Source organism: Paroedura picta, chromosome 7 (genome assembly GCF_049243985.1).
Source record: "Paroedura picta isolate Pp20150507F chromosome 7, Ppicta_v3.0, whole genome shotgun sequence".
In the NCBI taxonomy this organism is placed as follows: domain Eukaryota; kingdom Metazoa; phylum Chordata; class Lepidosauria; order Squamata; family Gekkonidae; genus Paroedura; species Paroedura picta.
In genome coordinates, this window is record NC_135375.1 from 34,086,677 (window position 1) to 34,113,745 (window position 27,069).

A 27,069-nucleotide genomic window follows, 5' to 3' on the forward strand; every position below is an offset into this window, starting at 1 on the left:
AAATTATACTGATTCCAGGAGCTATCCTGGAATCCAGGGACATGGCTGAGGGGTTTATAATGGAAACTGAATCTTGTTCTGTAGTGCTACCCATTTCTGTCCCTTACGCTAGCACAGCTGCACTAGGCTTACTTAACTATCTGAACAGTTTGTCAACTAGTCTTTAGATTATGCTGTTAATAACTCTTAGGTCCTTTCCGCATACCAGTCAAAATAACAACTTGTATTCTGATCCCAAACATGCAATAGTAGATTGCATCTCCTGTCCCTTCTTCACCTTCATGCTGTCGCGCCTTTTTCAGCCATCTCTCGCATCTTCCCCTCCTCAGCTGTGGCTTGAAAAGGAAGAAGAGAGCAATGCGCCTCTCATCGGCCTGTCAATCATTCTAGGTGACCAATCCCATCCAGGCATATCTGGTTGGTAGTTGGGGCAGAGGTATCAAACTGCAAGTATGATTACCAAAGCAGAAAATAGCACAGACTGCCTTCATCCCTTTTAACATAATATGGTATCCAGCCATCTACAGACTTTGAGGAGTGAGAGCATCTGTTTTATCATCCTGCTACAGTTCAGCGAGTCTTTAGACTTTTGTTCTTGGAGGTCAGTAGACCCTACTGAAAACAGTATTGAGAGAATATACTAAACAAAGATGAAGCTGCAGAAGAAGGGCATTTCTCCTGTAGCCCCCCCCCCCCCACCTACACACACACACACACACTGCTCTGCAAATCCACTCCAGTGAATGCTGTATTTAATTCCAGGCCAGAATTCCAGTTCATGCCTTTTTTGTGGTAGCATATTCATTGGAATAACTGAAGCTTGTACTGATAAATGCCTAATCTGTTTGTTTTAGTGTTTCCCTATGTGACGCCCAAAGGAATAAATGGCATAGACTTTAAAGGGGAAGCTATAACTTTCAAAGCAACGACAGCTGGAATCCTTGCTACACTTTCGCATTGTATTGAGCTAATGGTAAAACGTGAAGAGTGCTGGCAGAAGAGACTGGATAAGGTAAGGCCTTGCAGCTTCTGGTATCTGTATTGACTGTAAACTATATTTGAAGATGGTAAAGGTTGGGTTCACATGCAGTTAAGTACTTTCAATATGTGTTTGGTGAACAGTGTTCTGATAGCAACAAAATATCATGTTGCATCCTGGTCCTTTAATCCAGCTATCACCTGATTGTTCCCTATTGGTTGTTGCCATTATTTCTGTCTTGCAAATTGTTATTTAAAATTAAAGCCCAATGTTGAGGAATGTTTAGATCCAATTGAGAACCAGGAAAACCCATTACTTAGGAGTGCTGCTCAAACATTTGGAAATGTTTACAGTTATGTTATGAAGTTTACTTCAACACTTTTTGATAGGAAATAGTACTGGGCTATAGGGATAATGATTTAACTCTGTAGGGATGAATCCAGTCCAGAACTTAAAATAAAACACAAATATTTCTTTCGACATTCTACAATGCTCTTGATCAACATGTCTTAAGTACCAGTTCTTGACAGAAATATTTTGAAAAGTATGAAGAAAGTGCTGGTATATGATAGAGGACTTTGAGGGGTTTTACCTGTAAGTTTCTATTTCAACACCCTTATTTAAATAGCATACCTGAAGATTGATATCAACTTTTGAATATACATACACTCCTCACCTTCGCTCTCACTCTCTCATGGTGGTTTGCTGATAAGAAGAATACACAGTAAAAAAAACACACACACACACCAACCCCTGACACTTTGAGAATTTTGGTTTCAATAATGGAGCTAATGTGTTACACAGGCTGGACCTTACCTGAAACTACTTTAATTATGTATCTTTTATATAACTCTTTATGAGTGTGCAAAGCTTCTGTTGCAAACTATCAGTAGAATGCATCAGTGGAAGAAGATCTTGGCTTGCATTTTGCTTCTCTCAGGAGTTCCTGAAAGTCCCTGGAAAGCCAATTTTGAAGCTCAAAGGAGCTTCATATGCCACGAGGCACATGGGGGGAGGGCTTCAGAAAAGCCAATCAGTTTGGTAAAATTTCCTCACCGGTATGAATGGAAAGCTTGCTGTGCCATACTTTTCTACACATGTTTTGCCAAATTCCCTCTACTTCCTTTATCACCATACCATCGGCTACTTTGTGACACTGTATCTGCAAGGTGACCTTGACACCCAGCATTCATTGTTCAGCGGGCTGCTGGGTGGATGAGATGGTACAACAGGATATAGCATGCTGAGTTCATAGCATCTAAGACGGAGTAAATGCTGCTGTGGGGTAATTCCTATTACATTGCTCTGGAATGCAAAAATGTATATGAATTGGTTTATTTTTTCTGTTTTTGCTCATACATACCATCGCCTCTGTATATATTTTAAAATTATGTCTATTAAAGGGCAAAATAAGAGCATAAGCCCTGCTGGATTAGTCCACTGGTCCATCTAGTCCAACATCCTTTCTCAGTGGCCAACCAGTTCCTGGGCCAAAGGCTGGGCATAAAGAGGTTGAAGCTTTCTATTGTGTTTCCTATTGACACTGGTTTTCAGAGGTTTTACTGCCTCTGAATGTAAGGTTCTCATTAGTCACCAAAGTTCTAGACCAATCCTCCATGAATCTGTCCAGTCCCTTTTTAAAGCTGTTTATGCCTATGGCCATCACTACATCCTATGGCAGCAAATTCCACATTTTAGTAACTTGTTATATAAATAAATATTTTGTTTTTCTGGCCTGAACCTACTGCCTATCAGCTTCATTGAATGTCCCTATGTTTTAGTATTTTGGGAAAGTGAGAAAAATTGTTTTTGTCAACTCTCTCTACCCCGTGCACAATTTTATAAACCTCTATCATGTGTCCCCCACACACACTTAGTCACCTCTTTTATCGAAAAATTTTGGACTCTTCAGCCTTTCCTTTGTCACCTTCCTCTGTACATTTTTTGCCTCTGCAATGTCCTTTTTGTGCTACAGTGACCAGAACTGCACGTAGTATTCCAAATAAGGCTACTCCATAAATCTGTCTGATATTACAATATCAGCCATTTTATTTTTAATCCCATTCCTAATAACCCCCAACGCAGTTTGCCTTTTTCACCTCTGCTGTACACTTTCATTCAGTTGTGACCCCAGAATCTTTTTCCCTCTCACCCTCAACATGTTCAGACACCAGGAGCCTGTACTTGAAATAGGATTTCCCCCCCTAGCATATCTCACGTTACACTTGTTAGCACTGAATTTCCATCTGCCCCATTGTTACTCACTCACCCAGTTAGTGAAGATCCTCCTGGTGGAGATCTTCACCATCATCTTTGTTTTTCACCATTCTGGATAACTTGCAAAATTGGTCTCTACTAGTTAAGAACAGATTTGGAGGAAAACTATTGAAATGATTATTCAGTTGCTAGCCTGATTGAGCAGAAAGGTGTGATATAAATGTTAAATAACTAAATTGTAGCAAAATTGTTTTAATCTGTGTATTGCATACACACATATATGTATTATATTCATGTATAACTAACATCTCTTCCTGATGAACAATTCTTCGTGTTCAGCATTTTCATAGCTCATGTGTTGGTTATCATAAACAGCAAATAAAGATCCTGTTGGCCATCAGGTCTTTGTAGATTTTCTTTGTACTGTTAGCAGTAGCCCAACATTCCTCTCTGCCTTTGCATCTTGCAGCATGAACTGGTAATTTATGAAGGTGTTATCTGATCATGTTCTGATATCTTCCTCCGTGTTTGGTTGGGTAATAAACTTCTGTCCTTTGTGTGTCCTCACAGGAAATTGAAAAGAGGAGGAGGATTGAAGAAGCATACAAAAATGCTATGACAGAGCTTAAAAAAAAGTCGCATTTTGGAGGGCCAGACTATGAGGTTTGAACAATATGCAGTTTACTGATTAAATATTTATCCTGCATCTTGAATTCCCAAAAGCAAAATCTCAGTGTCAGCTTCTGGTAAATCAAAAAAAGGGTATGGTTCTGTACCTTTTAAGGCATGCTAACAACAAGATTTCTTACTAAAGTTTTCACTTTCAAATTACTGACTGAACTGTATTGAAATATATGATGAAAACCCTCTTAGTCCAGCATCCTGGTTTATACAGTGGCTAGCCAGATGCCAGACAAGGCTCACATCAGGGGTTCAGTGGTCAAAGAATCTCTTTTTTGCTGGCAAGTATATTGCACATCTGAATATGAAGGTCCCATTAGGCCATTGTAGCTAGTAGTTACTGATGGACCTGTTATCCATGAACTTGTCCAATCCCCTTTTAAATCCTGTAATGTTTTAAAGTAGTGTCCCTCAATATATCTTATTGTAGTGAATTCCAAAGAACCACTTCTTTTTGGCTGTTCTGACCTGAGTGCCCTTGGATTTCTAATATTTTGTGAGAAAGATGAAAGTTATGCCTCCCCATTCTCTCTACCATGCATAGTTTTTAAATCTCTATCACATCCCCAACTTAGTTATATTTAAACTCTTTCTGCCTTTCTCTTGATTATCCTGCTTGCCCTTCCTTACACCTTTTCTAGCTCTGTGCAACCAAACCCATACACAGTATTCCAAGTGCATTTCCACCATATATTATACAAGAATATTATGATATTCACCATCTTATTTTTCATTTCTTTCCTCAGAATTTGTCTCAGATAAAATTGTTTTATTGCTGCTGAACACTCAGTTGACACTTTCATTAGGCTGTTCTTAACAGATCTCCTTCCTATTCAGTCACCATCAGAGTAGTTCCATCAATGCAAATTAAGAACACAGCCAGCTAAAAACATCAGAGAAAAGTGATAGGAAAGCACAGTTACCCTTGAATCAAAGTATTGTCATAACTGCATTATATATACAAAATCTAAAGTGTCAAAATTAAAGAAATGCAAGGAAGAACTTTGAAATATATGTCATGATTAGTGTGTATCAGTTATGCCTTTTATGTAAAATAACTGGGGAAAAAGGGATAAAAAACTAGCTCGTGTGTTTCTATCAGGTCCCAAGACCAATTATGATCTTTGTGCTGCAACATCTGTGCAGACAAGAACATAAATATCTACTGAGCAGCATATCCATGAGATAACTTGAGGCATGAGCCTTCTCAAGTGAAGCAAATTTAAGTGCTACTGATACCATTGTGGAAAAATTAAGATAATGGGGTTTAAAACAGCTCTGGCTGCATCTTCCTCTGTATTAGTAGATTTAATTTCAAGCGTCTATCTACTTGTCTGTATAACATGCATGAAGTAGATATAGATATCCAGTTGTCCCAGAACTGAGAAGTTGTCCCACACCTTGGAGGGCCCACATCCAGCCGGTGCTGAGGCAGCTGCACTGGTTGCCAATTGCTGTCCGGATCCGGTTCAAGGTTTTGGTTTTAACCTTTAAGGCTTTACACGGGTTGGGACCCACATGCCTGTCGCCCTATGTGCTCCGCAGGGCTCTACGCTCTGTGGGAGAAAACCTACTGATCGTTCCCGGCCCCAGAGAAGCGCGCCTAGCCTCAACCAGGGCCAGAGCTTTCTCTGTCCTGGCCCCCACCTGGTGGAATGAGCTCCCGGGTGAGCTGCGGGCCTTGCGGGAGCTGTCAACATTCTGCAGGGTCTGTAAAACGGAGCTCTTCCGCCAGGTCTATGGTTGAGGCTGGGATTGGCAAGGAAGAACATTGCCCCCCTGGGGGGTTTGAAGTAGTCATCATCACCCTCCATCTACCAATGCCCTTGTTCAGGTAGGGAAGACTGGTATTTTCTGCCGTGTTGGGTATTTTTATAGTCTTTTAACGGGGGTTTTAATGGTTTAAGACTATTGTTACCCACCACAAGCCTGTAGGGAGTGGCGGGAAATAAATCATCAAATAATAATAATAATAATAAGGGGGGACATTAAGACTCCTTATTTTTAAAGACATCCTTATACGAATAGAACATATACGTCCTTCGTTGTGTGTTATTTTGGTTATATATGGATAACTTGAACTGTTAACTCAAAAAATAGCAAAGACCCATGTTCTATTCACTTCCCTCTAAATGTAAAGTCTAAAATAAGTATGAAAGATAATGATAAGTGAGTTTGAAACATGGTGTTACCATTTTTAAAGAAATTTGTTAGAAGCAGAGTTTTTACCAGAAATGTACAGCTGTATTTTTAGAAGAACTGTTCCAGCTGAACTACATTTATTTTCAGCGCGATGAAGAGCTTGAAGCGCATGTGGTTTTCTGTCTAACAAATTCAATTTTGCATCAGTTACAGACTTACTGTTCTCCAATCTTTTCTTAGGAAGGTCCCAACAGTCTGATTAATGAAGAAGAGTTCTTTGATGCTGTCGAAGCTGCTCTTGATAGGCATGATAAAATAGAAGAGCAGGTAATTTTAATGTTTAAATATACAGTTAAATGCTGCAACATGTCACAGAGGAACTTTGTTAGGTCTCAAGTATAGGAATGAGCACAAACTTAAAAATCCCAGTTTAGTTTGGGATTTGGAGCAAACCCAAACTGAGCCCTAAATAGAACCAGAGTTTTCCTGAATCAAACCAGCCAGTTCAGACCCCCTTTCTCTGAGAAGAGTTAAATGGCTATCAGCTTGGAGGGAGGGAGCAAAGCACATGGGCTATATGATTTAAACCTAACTGTGGATGGGCACACCTGTCCTGCTGTGCAACCATCCATTGCAAGCCCTGCACCCCACCCCACCCCACCCCCCTGCAAACCTTTTCACCAGTCTGTTTCACTTCCCCCTTCTTGGAAATGAAATGGGTGAGTTAAACCTGATGGGTGCACCTGACCCACTGTTAGATTGAAATGACTGGCAAGTTGGGCAGGTGCCCCTGAAATGGGTGCAGACGATTTCACTGATCCATTTTGCTTCCCTCCACTTGCAGCTATTTAAACCTAATAGCTGATGGGTGGACTTGCCCTGCTCAACTGTAGGTTTAAATAGCCCAAACAACCAAACCAGACAAAAGTCTGGTAAATGTTTGGAGAAATCCCCTTCCTTGAAAATTGTTTTGCCAAATGTTAGTTTGTGAACCAATTCATGTCTGTTCCTACTCAAGAACATGCAATATTTATCCAATACACATGTCTGTAAATTAATATGCTCCATTTAATATCTGTAGTAGTGTTCTGTTGTAGCCTAGCAGAATGCTACTTGTAAATATGAATATTCAGGAGCATGGGTTCATTTCTTTATTACTTAAACTAACTGAGCACGTTAAATTTTTAATTAGGTTATGGATCTAAATTCTGTTTTTCTGCTTTCTAAATATTCTTCAAAATTTGTGCTTAAAACCTAGTGGCATTTCCTTTGTGTTTACCTACACAGGGCAAACATTGTATATGTTAAGATTTTGCATTTGGAATGTGGGGTAGTGTGCTGGGTTAGCCTTAGACAGTTATCTAGGAATTGTCCATCTTGGCATGTTTCAGACAGAATTGCTAAAGTATGACTTGGCCATCATGAATGGACTTGGTGGGCTGCCTGTTTTCCCCAACGTGCCACTTTTCTCCCTCAGTTCCTAACTTGCTCAGATACTAGTTTGTATGATTTTGTTGTCATGACAAGCTAAGGCTTATTTCAACCAATAAGCAAAGGGAAGATAGAGGGGCAAGATTGCTTGCATGAGTGACCAAACTTAGCTGTGATCACTATGCCTAAACTTATGTTGTCTCAACATCAAACAGCTGTTGCATGTTGCTTGCTAGTGATTGTATCTTTTCTGTCTAGTCTCAGAGTGAAAAAGTCAGATTACATTGGCCATCATCTTTGCCATCTGGTGATGCATATTCTGGTGTGGGAACTCACAGATATGTTCAGAAGGTAAGATTATTTTCATCCTTTCCTTTACATATCCCTGAAGTCAGCATTTTGTATTCTGACAAGTGTAAGTGAACTATTATGATGGAGGTTCCTGCTTGGAGTGGATCAAGTCATTCAAAATGCTTTTGACATTGGAGGAAAAAGGGTAGCTTTTTGTGAGTTCTGATAAGCAATGGTGCCTGTATTTTCAGCATACAGAATTTCACAGCAAACTTTATATCACCTTAAAACAGGGGCAGTCAACCTGTGGTCCTCCAGGTGTTCATGGACTACAATTCCCATGAGCCCCTGCCAGTCAACGTCCATGAACATCTGGAGGACCACAGGTTTGACTACCCCTGCCTTAAAGGACTTGCATAAGGCTTGTCTTAAATCCTAAGAAACAACTTTTGCCATTACTGGGAATATACATATTTTACAGGGTTGTGTTGGAGCGTAATACATGATAGGTGTCTGAAGTTGACCTTTGCTACTCTGCTCACTGCTTATGGTGCTTTTGTTTTTTCCTTTCTTCATTATCCTGTGCTTGGAAGTTGGTACTGAATGCTCTGTTGTGCCTTTGTTCTGATTACTTGGTTTTTTCTTTGTCTGTCTCTGTTAGCTCTATAGTCGCTCTTCCTCCATGTCTTCCATTGATCTAGTCAGTGCCTCTGATGATGTTCACAGATTCAGCACTCAGGTATTGTATAACTAAACAGAGTAGATTTACACATCTCTGTGCTGTATGTCATCTTCTCTATTATCTCTGTTCCTCTTGTTATATTAACCATTTGTGCTTTTTAAAAACTTGGTACAAATGTTCTTCTACAGATATTACTTATGTGCCAGAACCCAACTTGGGCCCTTGCTTATGACTCTTCTGAATTGACTGATAAGCTTAGTTATATGGAGCCATAAACCCCCATGAATTAAATTTTCTATAATACAGTAAAGCAAAAAGTGTAATCGTTGACTGCCATGTTGCAAAGATGTGTGGGTAGGGTTTTTCCCCTGCCTGGAGCAGTATGGAAGAAATATTCCATTAATAGTGAAGATATGTCTTGATAAGGAAGTATAGAAGGAAACTAGTAGAAGAAAGAAGACAACTTGGGTTAGATGTAGAATGACCCTAGCGCCTGTAATTTCTTCATTTTGTTGTTTTCTATTAAGACATCTGTTAAGCAAGATCTTTTGATAGTAGGGTTATGAAATAAATCAACTTATTGATAGATGTTCTCTCTCTATTAGAAACAAGTAAAGTGCGACTAAGGTTCCCCCCCCCAGAAAATTTGGCGAGTGGGGGGATCAAAAGGTCTGGTACTTCATATTTAGAGAACCAACTGAACATTTCTTGGATGTATATTTTAGAGAAAACTCTTAAATGTGTGGAAGAATCAACCCTAATTGTTGGAGATGTAGGAAACACCTTGGCACTTTTTGTGCATATGTTAGACTGTGAAACCCATCAAGGTGCTATGATGGAAAACTTTCAAGACATAGTAGATGTTCAGTACCAGCAGTATCTTTTTTCTCCTGGAAGGATACAGAGGGGCTGTTAGATGACCTCATGGAAGGGAGTGCTGGCATTCTTGGGGAGGCTCATGCCAGAAAGGGCAGAACTGTTGCCACTGGCTCCACCCCTGTGCATTAGTTTGTGAGAGCGGGTAGATTTGTTAATTGAGTGAGAGTGACAATAGTCTAAGCCACTTCAAGTCCACATTCAGTAGGGTGAAAGGGGGTTGAGAGCAGTCAAATTTAAATAAAATACACATTTGCTATATTTTATTATTTAATTCATTAATACCCTGCCTTTTTTCCTCTGTGGGAAAAAGTGGCTTGCATTGTTCCCATGTTCTACAGTAATCACTGTTAGGTTGGCAAGTATTTTGATGGCAAGCCATTGAAAGCAAACTATAATACTATCCGTTATGCATTGGAAGTACAAAAATTTCAGCATAATGCTTCAAGTAACAGAACCTTTAAAAAAACTCTGAAGGGAGAGGCTAGAAGGAGAAAATTGAAAAAAAATCAATACTGCTGTCTGTTGATATATTGGAATAACATAATGCCAGCAGTTAATTTGCAGCATCTGATTTAAGTCTTTGTCTTTTTGGGATAATGAGAAATAATTCTGGATTCTAAGTAGTACTCAAGTGGATTTTTGGTTGTGATTCTAGTTTTCCTTCCCATTTCAGTACATATATTCCTCTTTAAATAATAATAATAATAAAAAGCCCAACCCCCTGACATCTTGACAAAGCACTTTGGAATATATCCACAATACCTTTGCCTTGTGAAGGGTACGCACTTAAAATAAAACAACAGGTACAAATGGAAGTATAGAAAGGGCTTAAATTCTTTCTGTCTTGCACTGTGTGCTTACCACTCTATGCTACTGTTCACTTATGAAAACAAAGTAATATTAATTGGTATAACCTGCATTTATGGATTTCTTCTTTCAAATTTCTAGTTATTTCCACTGTCTCTGAAGGATTTTCTTTAACTGCCCTACTATTAGAAAGGACTTCTTCCTTCAGGTCTTCCTCTATCATATTTATAACAGGTGTGAAGAAAGCCAGTAGCACCATTGCTCAACTTCATAAGGACAGGAAATAAAGCTACCCTAAAACAGGGAACTAGTGAATCTCATGGTTCATGATTCCTGAAATTATCCTTAAATATTCTGTCACAGCTATTTGAGACCATCATCCTCCCAAAAGCATTTTTGAAGGCATAAAACTTAATAATAGAACCAAAAACAAGGAAGGATTGTTAAACATATGGTGAATTCATGGTAACAGTCAGGGCTGCCCTCTAAAGATCTGGAAAACTTTCAGTTATTACTGTTCTAAGTCTCTGGGAACTTTAATAAATGTACAACCAGTGGAAATTGGGAGGGAGAACTATGGTAGCTTCTCATGCCTAGTTCTGTGGAGAATATTGACAATATAAAGAAATCTGAGAATGTGTCATGTTTGAAGTATCACATTTCTTTGCTTTGATAATACATATCTTAGCCATAAACCTTTGTTCCTATCCTTTGTAATTCCATGAGCTGAACTTTTTACCTGTTTATCTAACAAAAATAGAGTCCAATAGCACCTTTAAGACCAACAAAGATTTATTGGACTCTATTTTTGTTGTGCTATTTCAGACCAACACGGGTACCCACTTGAATCTATCCTGTTTATCTAGTAATTGAAGGTTAGATTGGGCACAGCAGGAAGGTTAGATGACACAGCAGCCTTGTACAAGGCTGGCAGAGGGAGTTTTTCCCCCATTTCCCGAGCAGCCACCTGTAGAGCGTTAGAGCCACATGGATGAAAAACCATGCCACAGAAGAGATGGAGGAAAGTAATTTCTTCCTTCTCAATGCAGCTACTTTGGTTGAGTGGCCTTTTGTCCATTTCCTCCTGTCCACAGGATTACTTTTTTTAAGTTGACAAGTGGCTGCAGCAGGTAGGAGTGGCAGGGAAAAATTGACTTTCACCACTCTCAGTTCAGGCATTGCATAGAATCGAGTCCTTAAAAAAATTATCATTGGTTAATGTGTAGTGGGATGGTAGTAACACTTAACTAGTTTGTGGTAGAGATTTGCTTGGTATGGATGTATGATGAGGGCAGAGTAAAGAGAATTATTCCTTATGAATTGTACATAATAGAGAAAATTCTTTAAAAATACAGCTTTCCTTTTGAAACTTCTGTAAGTCCATCACGTTTTCTAGCTGGACATAATCAGTGATGTCTAAAGCCAGTTTGGTGTAGTGGCTAGGAATGTGGACTTCTAATCTGGTATGCCGGGTTCAATTCTGCACTCCCCCACATGCAGCCAGATGGGTGACCTTGGGCTTGCCACAGCACTGATAAAGCTGTTCTGACCGAGAAGTAAAATCAGGGCTCTCTCAGCCTCACCCACCTCACAGGGTGTCTGTTGTGGGGAGAGGAAAGGGAAGGCAACTGTAAGTCGCTTTGAGCCTCCTTCGGGTAGAGAAAAGCGGCATATAAGAACCAACTCCTCCTTCTCCTCCTCCTCAGTAGCAGATGTTGGGAAAGATCTATCAGGCCCACCCACTCATCACTTCCCACTTATTATTATTAATTTTCCTTTACCATCATTATAGGAAGTCCCAAATTATACCCTATCTCTGAGGAGGATATAGGAAGCATCTTAAATGGGTTTTATTTGCTGACCTTGCTCCACTGTCTTCAATTAATATTTTAAATAATTTTAATCTATTTTACTTAATTGATTGTATTGTTATTATCTGCTTGCACACCACCTTGAGCTGGTCCTGCTGGGAGGGTAGTATAAAAATCAAATAAATAAAAGATGCTTCTCTGGCTGAATCCCTGGAGAGAGCAAATAGACTGCTGGTCTGTCTAAGCTTGAAGTTGACTCTGGGGAAGATGTCTAGTGATCTGGTACTTGGTCTTGATGTAATTATCTTCTAGACTAGGTTTAATTTAATCCTGGTTTAGACTCTTGTAGCTACTAAGCCAACTTGGGGTAGTGAGTTAAGAGTGGTGGCCCCTATTCCAGAGAGCTGGATTTGATTCCCCACTCTTCCACATGTAGGCAACTGGGTGACCTAGCGTTAATCACAGTTCTGTTAGAGTTGGTCTCACAAAGCAGTTCTGTCAGGTCTCTCAGCTCCACCTACCTCACAGGTTGTCCGTTGTGGTGAGAGGAAGGAAAGGTGATTGTAAGATGCTTTGAGACTCCTTTGCGTAGTGAAAAGCAGGGTATGAAACCAACACTTCTTCTCTTCCCAGTTATTAATGACCTCTCATTGTCAGTCTAGGGATTTCCACAAGTCATGTGGTCTGAAACATCTTCGGCGTGGTAGGCCTAAATATTTGGTAGCATCTTTAAGTTCCTCTCTTTTTGTATGTTGAGACTCTGCAGAAGCACAAAATACAGTACTTGGTGCACAATCCAACTTTTGGAGAATCTCTAACTCCCTTTTTGAAGTGTAAAGGCTCTATTCTTGTGAATGTCTTTTCTGAAAGCATGTGGAGGCATTTGCTTGCCAGAATCTCAGAAGCTCAGATGGGATGTGTGTGTGTGGAAGCAGGACATCAGAAGAAAGAAACTATGTACAGTGGTCACAAAACTCTGATTCCCTGTAATCAAATTGTAGTTGTTTGGGGGAAGTTTATATCCTTAACACTATTTGACTCCCTTATATATTTGGGAAACACCCTCCTGGGAGGATACTGTCTGTCCAGGTCCACCCTGATTGGCCCTCCCCCTCCAGCTCCCACCCTTCTTCCTGCCTGCTTAGAAGCCTTATAGCTGTGGCCTCCATTGTTGCCCACAAGGAGAGAGGCAGTGACAGGACTTTGCGCCCCACAGGTACGCTCCTGCTGGGAGGGAGCGGGGGAGGGGGACTTTGCAGCCTCCCTGTGGGGCGCAAAGTCCTGTCGCCACCGGCGAGGGGGGCTTTCTACCTTAAACCAAAGGGAGCCATGGCTACCCTGTCATGCCCTTCTGCCTGCCACCCCTTTCAAAGCCCATTTTTAAAAATGGGTTTTGATACTAGTATAATAATAATGGGCAAAACCCATGAGGACAGTATTTATATAATAATTTGAAGAGAATCTTGTGTTTTTTATCATCTCTGTGCTTAAAGCAATTAACCAATCTCTGCCATGTTTGAATAATATCAGAGGTAGAGAGGGATAAAGCATCCCCTTTGTAGGCATAAGGTTCCGTTTCTTTCATATTTAGTTAAAGGTAGTTGGAAAGATCTCTTTCTCCTACCAGTGCTGGTCCTAGTAGCTAGATAGATCAACAACCTGACTCAAAGCTTTCTCATAGTTTTTTCACACACATATTTGCTGTCAGCAGTAGTAGTTAGGCAGCCTCTTTCCTGGATGACCAAGGTTCATTTTCACCTCAGTTTTGCCAAGTAAGTTGTGCATTTCTGAATCCCATTAGACTTGCATTTGATTGTTTACAGAGGTTCCTCTGTTACATCCAGAAGTTATCTCTCTAATAATATTTGTGTAATAATTTTTGCATATATAGGCTAGAATGTGCAGATGACATGGTAAAAATAATTTCATTAATTTGCATCTGTGTGTGTGCACAAAGGTGGAAGAGATGGTGCAGAACCACATGACATACTCACTACAAGATGTGGGGGGCGATGCCAATTGGCAACTGGTTGTTGAAGAAGGTGAAATGAAGGCAAGTAGAACATTTGCAACATTTTATATCTGGGAATGTTAAATAAATTGCATTTCAGTGAATTAATGTAAGCATGGGTTAAATGGATACCATTTATTCATGGCGGTTATATCTTGCAAGCCTTTTGATTACAAGGTGTTTCTCAAAATGACAGATATAGCAGTGCGTTCAGCAAGCTTTATTACCTTTTCCCAGAACTTTGTTTCATTGCCAAAATTTACTCACTTGCTGCAAAACCATGGTTGGCTAGTCTGTAATTTGGTCCACAGACAATCTTCAAATGCTGGCCTGCTACTGCAAAGGCTGGTTTTATCGCCTTCATTCTTTCCCCTAAAGAAACCATGCCTACACTGCAGTGACAGTAGCACTGAGGGAACAAGCCATAATTTAGCTGTGAATAAACCAGGGTGTCTGCAGGTACACATCATGTAAAACCCCATAGTTAAGGCAAACTGTGGTTAATAAATCAAGGTATGGTTTCAAATACTGATTGGACACAGCCTACTTTATACATTGGTCCATATTCAAGTAACTGTACCAACCATTGTTGTTGTTATGTGCGAAGTCGTGTCCGACCCATCGCGACCCCATGGACAATGATCCTCCAGGCCTTCCTGTCCTCTACCATTCCCCGGAGTCCATTTAAGTTTGTACCAACCATAGCTTGTTTAAACTATGGTTTCACATAGCATCAGAACAAAGCCTCAGTTTCTGATACAGGATGATAATAATCCAGTGTGTATAGTCAGAGGTACTGTAACGAAAAATAAGGCTTAGCAGTAGCTATACCATTGTTGTCCTTACATTTAAATCACCAAAAATCTTGCTGTAGGTTTACTTGTCCTTTATTCTCTATATACTAGGGGCCAAGCCCGTTGCATTCAGGAATACAACGGGCATTACATTGGGGGGAGGGGAGAACTCTGTGGTCAGCCTCCGCCGCCCCCCAGGACCTGAGAAGACTGCAGGCAGCTTTTAGGGAACTCACCCGGCAGGGGCAGCTCTCACGCAGCAGGGATCTGCAGCCTCCAAGCCTCAGAGGGAAGAGGAGGGAATGGTCAGGAGTGGGGGATGGAAGGCTGCTTAGCAGACTGGCAAGCCAGTTGGAACAGGAGGCACTCAGGCGGGACAGCTGCCTTGAGTGGCTGTTAAGCGCTGAGTGGCACTTAAGCCATGAGACACGCTCCTCCTCCAAGGCCTTACCAGAAATGTATTATGTGGAACAGATTTGAGTCCAGTGACACCTTTAATACCAACAACGTTTTATTCAACTTTTTATTTATTCCATGTGCATGCACATTTCTTCCACAAATGAAAGTTTATACCTAGAATGAAGAAGAAGAAGAAGAAGAGTTGGTTCTTATATGCCGCTTTTCCCTACCCAAAGGAGGCTCAAAGTGGCTTACAGTCGCCTTCCCATTCCTCTCCCCACAACAGACACCCTGTGGGGTGGGTGAAGCTGAGAGAGCCCTGATATCACTGCTCGGTCAGAACAGTTTTATCAGTGCCGTGGAGAGCCCAAGGTCACCCAGCTGGTTGCATGTGGGGGAGTACAGAATAGAACCTGGCATGCCAGATTAGAAGTCCACACTCCTAACCACTACACCAAACTGGCTCTCAAAGATGCCACTGGACTCCAACTTAGTTCTGCTGCTTCAGATCAAAACAGCTACCTACCTTAATTTATTCTCTATTGTTACCTATTTCATGTTTTTATGTTGTTTTTGCCTTATTGGTTTTAATGTTATGAGTTGCCACAAGACCCTTTGGGAGATCAGTGACTTAAAAAAGCTTTTAATAAATAAATATTTTACACCATTTGAATTAGCTTTTAAGTGGCAGGTGCAAGGTCAAACAAAGCAAATGCTTTAGAATACGATATGAGCATAATTTTTATTCTTCGTTCAAAGGTGTACAGGAGGGAAGTGGAAGAAAATGGTATTGTTCTAGATCCTTTGAAGGCCACACATGCCGTCAAAGGGGTTACAGGTCATGAGGTCTGCCACTATTTCTGGAATGTTGAATTTCGTAATGACTGGGAAAGTAAGTAATCCTTATGCATTTATTGGTCTGGCTATTATATGAAAAAATAATTATTTATGAAGAATATTTACATTCATTTTATTATTTGCTTTGTCCTCCCCACCACCACCAGCAACTGTTGAAAACTTCCATGTTGTGGAAACGTTAGCTGATAATGCGATCATAGTCTACCAGACACATAAGGTATTACTTTATATTTTTATATGGTACATTTTTGTATCTAAAAGAGGAAGTATCCTGTTAAAAATACTAATAGCTTTTAAAAGCTGTCCTGTTTGCTCAGTTCGACACAGGAGGGCAGATTGGATAGAATTCTTCATGAATAGCACTCTTTAGAAGTTCAGTCTGTTGTTGTTGTTGTTAGATTTATTTATAAGAAAAATAGAGAAATAAAATGAGTACATACAAAATTCTGAAATATAAACTACAAAGCTATCACAAAACATCAATTATACAGCTCAAAAATAACTTCCTATTCCAAAGAGAAAAGCATTCCGTTTGACAAATTTATCAGACATTTGGCCATGTAATAGACAATTTACTTAGACCAGTCTAACCAGTCCTCTTTCTTCAGGATTATTTCTCCTTCCAATTCTGAGCAGAAATTAGCCTTGCAAATGTTAAGTCATTAAGAACAAATTGACAAACACTTTTAGAAGGAAATTCTACACGATTTAATGCAAAAAAACCCTTAAGTATTAATGGTAGCTTTTTCTTTATATGTTTAGAGATAACTGAGAAATCATATTCTAGAATTCTGCTGCTCTACTACACTCCCACCAGATGTATATAAAATTGGCTTAGATATTCTCATATAACCAACAATCCCCGTTTGCCATTTAATATATTTTTGCTGATTTATAGGGAGATCAGTGCCACTGATCCAGTATTTTAATTAACTTTTCTTATGCAGAAAGGTTTACTGAGTTTAAACTGCTTAACACTGATGCCCAAACCTCTGAGTTTATTGGGGCTTTCAACTCTTTTATCCAGAATTTTACAAATGTTTTCTGCCATTTACTATCAGCATAATGTTCATGATTCTTAGTGAATATATTCAATCGTTTATAGCTACTTTTTTCAGAATTCGTCAATTGGGAACCAAGGGATTTGTCCATTGCTTAAAGAATATATTTCTGCAAATGTAACTGTTTGCTCATCAGGGATTAAGGATTTTTATAATCTGATACCTTCAGATCATCCCAGATTTTAAAATTTCCTTCTTTTGTGGCTTGCCTAAACTCCTTATATCTTATAACAGAAGCCAGTAGTGATATTTCAGGAGCTATTTTTGATCTGACCCTTATCCAGGCCTTTTCTAAGGCGTTGATAACAAAGTTATCCTTAGCATAATAACTATTTTTATGTCATTTAGTCAGTTAAACTCAGACTCTTAAAGGTGTCAGACTCTTAAAGGTGAGATTGCTCAACTAGAGTCAATGTTATGTCTTTATTTTCTTTTATCCATTTAGTTATCCAGCCTATTATAACTGAATAATAATACTTTTGAACACCAGGATTTCTTAAGCCTCCTCTTATAATACTATCCTGGGCATCTTGAAAATTTATCCTAGGTCTCTTATAATGCCACACAAAGACAGATTCAAGTGGGTAGTCAGTTCATAGTCCGAGGAAGAGTGCTTGCATTCAAAAGCTCATGCTTTGAATAAATTTTTGTTGGTCTTAAAGGTGCCACTGGACTCTGATTTTGTTTTGTTGTAATGCCACATGAAGTTAGATATACTTTTTTTGATATGTTTTTAAACTCTGATTCCTGAATCAATACAGGATCATTTCAAAACAGAAAATTTTGTTTAGTTAGTATTGACATTTTAATTAAGTTTCTTATCTATCAAATGTTAGTTTTAACTACAACCAGGTGACTGGTTTTAATTTCCTTCATGACTTCCTCAAAGTTCAAGCAATACAGATCTTTACTGTTTTTTGGAATATAAATACTAAGATATTTAACAATGCTGGTTTGTTTAATATTTTTTTAACAATAATTACTTCCCTTTAGCATTAAACAAAAGAAACTCAGCTCTAGCAATATTAATTTTGTAGCCAAAGATATTTCCAAATTCTTCTATCATATCCTCTAAAACAGCAATCCCCAACCTGTGGGCCGCGGACCACATGTGGTCCTTTGACTAATTGGAGGTGGGCCCCGAAGAATGCCTTCTCCCCCCCCCCGGCCCTTTACTTCATCCCCCCCAGCCCTTTACAACACACTTCATTGTAGTGGCATGTCTGTATCTTATTTTGAAGGGATGTTTAAACATTACCATAGCGATCAGAGAGTGCTAGGGCAGTGGTTGAGAGTAGAGGAGTAAACTACCCCCCCCACCGGGCCTCAGTAAAAGGCGTTGAGTGGTCCCCGGTGACTGGTCTCCGGCATTGAGTGGTCCCCGGTGATAAAAAGGTTGGGGACCACTGCTCTAAATCAGTGGTCCCCAACCTTTTTATTACTGGGGACCGGTCAATGCTTGACAATTTTACTGAGGCCCGGGGGGGTAGTCTTTTGGCGAGGGACGCTGCCGCTGCCTGAGCCGCTGCTCCGCTTGCTTTCCCGCCAGCGCCCCTGACTTCCCGCCGCCCACTGGGGGGCGCTGCCAGCAGCAGCTGCGCAGTGCCACACTGAGGGGGAGCCCCAGCCATGGCAGCTGCCAGAGAGCACCAAAGGTGAGCCGGCGGCAGAGTGGCAGGGCAGCCCCAAGGCAGCAGCCGGGGAGGAGGACGAGGAGGAGCCGCAGCCTGGTACCAACTGATCCACGGACCAGGGGTTGGGGACAGGTGCTCTAAAATCTTGCCTATCACAATATCAGCATTATAAATTTAGTTTTTAACAATACTTGTTTACGGTTATTCCCCTTATATGACGTGTTTCACATATTAAAACTGCAAATGATTCTATTTATTTATTTATTATATTTATATACCACCCTCCCCGGAGGCTCAGAGAAATAGGGAATAATAATGCTGACAGAGAGCACCTTTGTCTTACTCCTCCCATTTTATGAAATTATTCATTATTTCCTATGGTGAAAACAAACCAGATAATTTTTTTCTCATCATAAGAAATAACAGAGTAGATGGGAGCACCTTCTCTGGGTGCCCCTAAAATCAATGAAATTTTAATCAATCAATTGCAATTATGAATAAAGCAGCAGTTCTGAAGAACTACATCCATACATTATACACACGATGCAGAAGGTACCATCTTAGGCACTGTGAATTCACTAACACATATGTAAGGACAGAAGTTTCTTTTCTAAAACTGTACTTTATGACAACAGTCTGCTTTTAACATTGTTCCACCAGTTGCCATACTTCTGTCTTGAGAGCTGATGCATTTGATGAATCCAGAAGTTTGCACCTCCAATCTGACCGCTGCTGTGAACACACCAGAAAAACTGATTTCCCTTGGCCTCAGTGACTCCTGTACAATACAGGGATAATATAAACTGGTATTACAAGAACATGAGCATTTCTGTTGGCTCATGACAGGGAAAAAATTGACTTGTTTTGCTGTGTTTGCACTTAAATTTCTGCTTTCCTACATGGCACATGACTGAAAGCTTAAATGTTTGGGAAATCTTCAGCTAAACTTGCGTTTGCTAAGACAGCTGCATGTAAGTGTCTGGGATAAATGGGATTTTGTACCTTTCCCACAAACCAGGATTCCAAAATGGAAGTGCTGAGAATCCCAGTTTGTGAGAGGGAAGCAAAACCCATTGTCTCAGGCATCTGTAGTCAGACATCATGGCAAACTGGGGAGCTTAATTTTAGAATTCCCAAGTCAAGAAGCTTTAAGTTGCACTCAGCACCTGGGGCAGAGGCGGCAGCTTGCCAGCAGTGCAAACAAGCCATGTTGGTATGGTTTCATCTGAATGAGCGTTATGTGCAAAGCATCTAGAGTACAATAAAGTGGTATATAAATGCTGATTATTGGAGAATGCTAACAATAACAATCCCTTTTCTTGTAGAGAGTATGGCCCGCTTCTCAACGTGATGTGTTGTATTTGTCTGCTATTAGAAAAATACCAGCTTTCAATGAAAATGACACTGAAACATGGATTGTCTGCAATTTCTCTGTGGATCATGACAGCGCCCCTGTAAGTTCCCATCTGTTACTCCTCTAAAGATGTTTACATCTTTACTGAAACCCCAGCTCTCCAGCCTGCCTGAGAAAAATAACTCCTTTTGTATGCACAGTGTCAGAAAAGAGAAAAGGAGTACTAAACATACAGGTGGGATAAAAGAGGATGTATGGCATAATGTATTTCTTTGAGGGACATTCCACAGTGCATGCTTTAATAAGTTTCTTAATCAGTTTAATAACCTAACCGTGAAAATGTGTGTTTTTGACAGTTAAACAATCGATGCGTTCGTGCCAAAATAAATGTTGCTATGATTTGTCAGACGTTGGTCAGCCCACCAGAAGGGAACAAGGAAATAAGCAGAGACAACATTCTATGCAAGATTACTTATGTAGCGAATGGTAAGGCATGACTGTTTTTATATGTTTACACTCTTGTTTCATTGCCAATTTGAATATTCTGCAGAAAGACTCTGTCTAATTCCATCAGTTATATAGCCCCATGCTGGAGCACTATGAGTAGTAGCCAAAAATTCCATTCAGCTAATGGTAAAGCCTGCCTCTAAATGGAAGAGGCCTGTTCCACCATTAGAAGATTGGAGCTTTTGGATTTATCATTGTGTGCATAATAATTTCAAAAAGCAAGAGCTTTTTAAATTCTATAAATTGCAGTCTTGAAGACATCAGTTCACAACACATTTCTAAAAGACTACTGTTTAATACTGTTTGGGGGGGGGGAAAGGAAAGTATAATAGCTATATGAAACTGAAATTAAGATAAAAAATTATTGACAGTTGATCTTTGAATGCTTTCTCTCTGAACTTGAGATCCATCCCAAATTCTCTAGTACCAATCTTGCCTTATTCATCTCCAAAATCCCAGATAGATAGATACAGATACACAGAGGTAGAATGAGTTCCCAACAGATATTTCTCATCCCCATCATCTCTCCCCTCATCCCTCCTGAAAAGCCTCTGAGATCCCAGTAGCCTTGCAGGATGGCGTATGAGGGGAGAATCTGTCACATGAAAAGTGCTTTCTCACAAAAGAAAAGTGCTTTGCTTTTTAATAGTGAACCTAAAGCTCGCTTAGAAAAGTTTCTGTTTATAATGTGGAATTTTGGAAACAATTTAAAGTGCAGTTTAAGAAAAGTAGCTAGCAAGAAAGTTTTATCTTAAATGCATTATGAAGGAAACACTAAGAGCATTAACTTTTATGACCACACTGTGTCACTGTACACAAAGACTTCTTTCTACTGAGCCACTGTAGGATAGAGCATACAACCTTTGTATACTTAATCACCTGTAAGAACAATCATGCATTTTATTTTGTAATATATATGGCCATTTTTGCGCGGAGATGTAAAACCAGTGGCTTCCTGCTTACAAACACGGGAAGGTAAATCTCGCGTTTGCAACACTCCTCAAACGCATTTTCCCTCTGCCCCATTTCGGCTTCTTGCCTCCTGAAGAGGCTGCAAGAGAAAGCAACAAGAATTTCTCCCTCAGTTCCTTGGCGTGTCAATCACAACAAGCCACCAATCACGATACAGCATCCCCCCCCCCGAAGGCCAAAAAGATATTTTGTGCTAATGGTTGGCTTTAAAACAAGGTGCTCAAACCTCTGTATGATCGAGAGAAGGCTGCTGGATCACCCATCTCCCTCCCTTTCCCAGCTCATTTCCCACCTCCAGAAAACAAAGGGCTTGTGTTTTGCCTGCCTGAACCCAAAAAGTCTGTGGACACTTTAAAGGTTTTATTTCACCTTTGACAATGTAGGTTTGCAGTCATGCTGCAACATGGACCGCACCATTTAAAAAAAATTTACTCAGAGCAGGAAATGGAGAGGGGGGGGCAGGTGCAAGGGTGGAACAAAGCTGCTGAGACTATCGTCCGTGTCCCTCTCCATACAGTCTTATCCCTGGTTGGTCACCGGTGGTTTGTGCGATTTAGGGTGGTAAATCCAGTTTTCTAGATTCCCAAAATCGCAAGTTAAAAATGACCAAACACAGCCCGGCTACTGGACAGCCTCGGTATGTTGGCGACATCATATGGAGGGGGCTCTATTTGCCGCCAACATGCAAAGGCTGTCCAGGAACATTTTCTTCATGCAGAAATGGCCTAAATATATGCATAGTACAGAAGCCTGCTAAGAACATTGCTCCCATATATACCATATTAGAAGGATACAGCACTTAAGGGATGGTAATTGCTCTGGATTCCCAGGATAGTGCAGTGACTAGAGTATCAGACTATGACCACTGAGACTTGAGTTCAAATATCCACTGAGCTAAGAAGCTCACTGCATGACTTGGACTAGTCTCTCTCTCAGCCTAACCTACGTCATAAGGTTGTTAAAGTAAAATGGGGGAAGAAGATATATACCCCCCTGAGAGTCTTGAAGGAAGATCAGGATAAAAATTGAATGAACTTATATAATAAAATTTACATTGAAAGCATGTCTTCATGAGCCAGACTGTTTTATGTAGAACAAAATTTCTTAAGAAATATATTCTTACGTCAAAAATAAACAGAAGAATCAACAAATTATAGCTTACTAAAAGATGGCATGAATGCCTAATAGTCTGTGCTTGGCCTTATCCATCTCACATATTTGTTGTATGTCTTGCCTAAAGTTGTACAGTGAGTCTTCTAAAAGAAACAGTATTATTAAACTGTTAGTGTTTTGTGTCTTAAAACATTCCTGAAAAAATTACTACACTTCTACTATATCCCATTTACTGATTGATACATTTTGTATACTGATTTTAATACATGTTTTCCTTGCTAAACCATTTGGGATTAAGGTAGTCAGTCATGCCTTGATATAGGAATCTGGTGTTAAACGGTTAAAATCTAATTATCGTGAAGACCAAGGCAAACTGACGTGAGTTTATTCTGGGAATGTGTGAAGCAACTAGTGTGGCCAACATCATTTAGCTTTACTGAAGAAACTGTGTTCTGGTCTAGCCATGCTTTTAAATATAGGAATGTCCTACTTTGAAACTACTATTTTGACTTTGACCTTTATTTTAGTGAATCCTGGGGGTTGGGCACCAGCTTCTGTACTACGGGCAGTAGCAAAACGAGAGTACCCCAAATTCTTGAAGCGTTTCACATCTTATGTGCAAGATAAAACAGCTGGAAAGCCGATATTGTTTTAGTGTTATCAGGTAAGTATGTAATCCTTCATGCACAAATCTTGCCTATACAATTTTGAATCCAGTTGGGACAGCTGCAATGTAATTAAAATGTGTTGGCTTTGGAAATAAAATGCTTCTTAAATCTTATGTAATTGTTCTCTGGGGTGTGACTGGATGAGGGGAATTGCTTGGAGGATAGAGGATTAAGAAAGGGAGGGCTCTACGGAGGGTTGGAATGTTGGCAAGGCAATGGAAGTGGGCAGTTGAAAGAAGAGTTGAGGTGGGGGAATCAAGGTGAAGGTTGGATCCAATATTTAGAGTCGGAACAGGTCTAGTGTTAGATTCTTTTTCTTGTGAATGTAATCTGTGAAATTCTTTACCTATAGAAACATAGAGTTAGAAAAGATGCCAAGGGCCATCTAGTCAATCCCCTACAAAAAATTCACAGCTTCTTCTCCCCCTGCTCTCTCAGTTTTGCCTGTTTTATGCCCAGATGAAGGCAAAAAATAGCTAAACTGCCTGTGGAGTTTCTATAGTTAAATGTAAGGAGACTTAAGGAAGGAGTAAGGTTTGGGAATCAATTTTGTAGCTTTGTTTGCAGGTCATTGAAATGCTGTAAAATTGTTATTGGAAGGCTAATTCTGAAAACATCTCCCTTGGAATATCTTTGGTATATTTCAGTTTGGGGCAGTTTTTCTTAATGATGAATAAAAGATTGGTAATGCAAGTTTAAAAGTTTGACCTGTAGTGGCTTGCTCTTGGAACTAGGAAATTAGTAATATGACATTAGGAAGAAAAATATGGTTTTGCAGATCTTTTGGCTAGCCAACACAGTCTTTCAGTGAAGATTTGCTGGCCGGTGGAACCTCATAATTTGACACTTGCCTGAGAGCCTCTTAAGTCATAACTTCATGCAGTGTCCTAGTTAATGTTCCAGCCTGAATTTTTTCTTCTACAATTTTCCCTAGTTATTGGAACAAGGCTGTGTGAACATTCCACATTGGAGAAATGAACCAAAATGAATACTCCAAGCTGGAACGTAGGATCTACAGTCTTATGGCCCAAACCCTTGATCTTGTACTAAATGGAAGAAATACTGCAACGCCATGAAGCTGAACTTTCGCTTTCTTCTGCTATCTCACCTTGCTGAATCAGTGTGCAATTATAAATACATGTGTTGATACATGTATACGGCTTTTTTTTTTGCTTGCTTTAGAGGAGAAAAAATACCTGTGGGTCACCAACTTGGTTTATTGCTTTAACTTTTGAATAATTTGAAAGCTTTTGTTTACTGTAGAACTTCATAAGATACTTGCACAGCTCTTGTTTTTGTGTATGTCTAAAAAGCACAAAGGACAATGCACATATAGCATACTGTATGTGCTTTATATGCACAAAAACCTGTGTGTTGTAACTTTTTTCAGGTTAACAGTAAACTCAGTGTCCTTCCAGAAGGGTTTTGTGTTTTTGCTTTGTATAATCATTGTTCATTGCTGCTGATTTCTATGATAAAAATCACCTTGTTCTGTAAAGCATCTCTTAATACGTGAGGGCTGTCAAGATCCTTATGACTTTGCCTTTTCTATGGTCTTGCTCCTATGAAGACCTTCTGGTTCTGATGGAGAAAGTGTGAAAAGCTTTATTTTTTTTCAGATACCTTTATATTTCTATTGTATTTTTAGTTGTGTAATATGTGCTGCAGAAATTTGGTTATTGATCATGATTCAGAAATGTCTAAATAGATGCTGCACAAGAGGGCATGACTGCCAGAAAAATCTACCGCAATGACTTGCCTATCTTCATGCAGCATGGGCTGCTTTTGGGTGTTCCTGAAGCTGCAAGGAGTTACAATGTAATATTTATTTGAAGCAAATTGGACTCCGCAAGATAACATTCCCAGCCTTAGAGAGTAAATGTGCTTTTTTCTGACCTTGCATGTTTTTCTCTGTTGAATAAAGCTGTGCAATGAAGCTCACGTATAAAACCATTCACACATGTGATATTTGCCCCAAGAATTTGAACTATACGTTGTGAATAAAACCATACATCCTAAGTACAAAGTTCCCCTTAGTTGCTGTGAAAGAACTTAATTTTCAAATTTCCACCTGTCTCTAATACCAAGAAATAACATGAGAGGTGAACTGTGAGAAAAGACTGGTAATTCGCTGAGGCAAAACTCCTCACTTGGCTGTAGTATTCTTAAGTGGAGATTATTGACTTTTTTTAGCTGTCTATCAGCTTGTGTATATATATCCTGAGAGGGACAAGATTTGGATATATTTTTGGAAAGAAAGCTTAGAATCTTATTTCATATATACAGCGGCTGTTGCCTGAAAACAAAGATAGTACTTTTAATGAAGATACAGCAGATTATAATATTTGAGGTCAGGCAAACTGTAGAATTAAATTTCTTGGGAATGGTTGGGGTGTCTCTAGTACACTAAGGTATGCACATTACTTTTACATACATGCACACAGATGTCATGCTTTTTAAATCTCCTTTACTTGCCTTTCTTTAAATGATGTGCTTGGAATATGCCTTATTACAGAATAACTGTTCTTGATTTGAAAATATAGAGAAGTGCCTATGGGAAAATGCTGGTAAGGCAAATGAGGTGAAATATTAGAACACTTTACTATCTCACTAGTAAGCATTTTATATAAAGTTTGTTATACCTCAGATGTGTTTTTTCTTTTACAATCAGCTGGTTTAAAGCAAAGAGCCCTGTTCATTCACCATAGCCACTGATGGGAACTTCAACGACAAAAGACTGCTTAGACCCTAAATGCAAATTTAATAATTTAATATTTCTGATAACTATCATGAACACATGCAAGAAATTTTAATTTAATTGGATAGCTTTATTTTACAAAGAGATGGAAAGTTTACAAAGCAGTATATTATATATATATAAATCTTAATATCATTAGTTGCATTTGCACTAAATGTGATGTATTTTGCAATTCTGTAAATAAAAATTACACTAAAGAGATTATTTGTAAAGAATACATTTTACTTTTAGACAAGTGGTGTCACTTTCCTTGAACTACCCCTCCCAATCAATCATCAAAAGTTTTGGTGTATGACAAGAGCTAAAATCTGGCATAAAGCCCCCCCCCCCCCCCGGCTGATAGCTTGGTTCAGTATGTGCCAGGTAGTGATGTGCCCTTCTTCTAGAACAGAATTCTTCTTCCCCACCTTTTCATTGGTTTTCTTAACTTGGTCATTCCCTGTCTGGCAGAATAAGAATTTGAGTTACCGGTGTCTGGTGTTTTGTTTTTTGCCTCTGGAAATGATTATGTGGCAACCTCAAAGTTTTTCACTGGCTGAGGCAACCATGAGAGTAGCTCCCACCTTTCTGCAACTGCCTACCTGCCTCATCACTGCTACGTCAATAGCCGCTACTACCTGCCTGCCTCACTGTTGCCACCCCAGAAAATAAAATCCTATTTACCTCTTCATTGCCCCAATCCTCTCTAAAAATTGTAGCAAAGTGCCTGTTTCTATATCTCTTAAAAAATAGCTGCACATGCCCTGTAGGGCTTCCTGAACTCTTACAAAATTGCTTCCCTTTAATGGTAACAGACAACTTGAAATAATGGCCAAATTCGCTCAGAAGGAAGATTTTTGTGAGTATTCTGGAATTAGTATGCACTGCTTGCCACACTGTTTTTAAAGAGGTTTAGGGAAGCAAGGAGGCGAAGAGAATTATCTCTTTCAGGTCAGGGTTGCAGGCATGTGGCTGGTCCCCAAATTTTTCCACTTGAGACAACCACCTCAGATCACCTCATTACAAAAGCCTTCTCCAAAG

The 27,069-nt window shown here is 39.6% G+C and overlaps 1 protein-coding gene across 3 annotated transcripts in view; it reads left to right on the forward strand.

The window, feature by feature from the left end:
• The window catches only part of CERT1 (ceramide transporter 1), a 65,987-nt gene extending 39,260 nt beyond the window's left edge, over positions 1 to 26,727 (forward strand). For 2 of the 3 annotated variants that reach the window (XM_077347372.1, XM_077347373.1), the window contains exons 7-18: positions 855 to 1,012; positions 3,767 to 3,859; positions 6,260 to 6,346; positions 7,709 to 7,801; positions 8,403 to 8,480; positions 13,878 to 13,973; positions 15,884 to 16,016; positions 16,129 to 16,199; positions 20,003 to 20,131; positions 20,388 to 20,517; positions 23,151 to 23,287; positions 24,226 to 26,727. In XM_077347372.1, coding sequence (XP_077203487.1) covers positions 855 to 1,012; positions 3,767 to 3,859; positions 6,260 to 6,346; positions 7,709 to 7,801; positions 8,403 to 8,480; positions 13,878 to 13,973; positions 15,884 to 16,016; positions 16,129 to 16,199; positions 20,003 to 20,131; positions 20,388 to 20,517; positions 23,151 to 23,278 — 1,196 coding nt within the window. In that variant the 3' untranslated portion in view covers positions 23,279 to 23,287; positions 24,226 to 26,727. The remainder of the gene's footprint in view (positions 1 to 854; positions 1,013 to 3,766; positions 3,860 to 6,259; positions 6,347 to 7,708; positions 7,802 to 8,402; positions 8,481 to 13,877; positions 13,974 to 15,883; positions 16,017 to 16,128; positions 16,200 to 20,002; positions 20,132 to 20,387; positions 20,518 to 23,150; positions 23,288 to 24,225) is intronic. The other variant, XM_077347374.1, reaches the window with a different exon arrangement.
• The last annotated feature ends 342 nt before the right edge of the window (positions 26,728 to 27,069 follow it).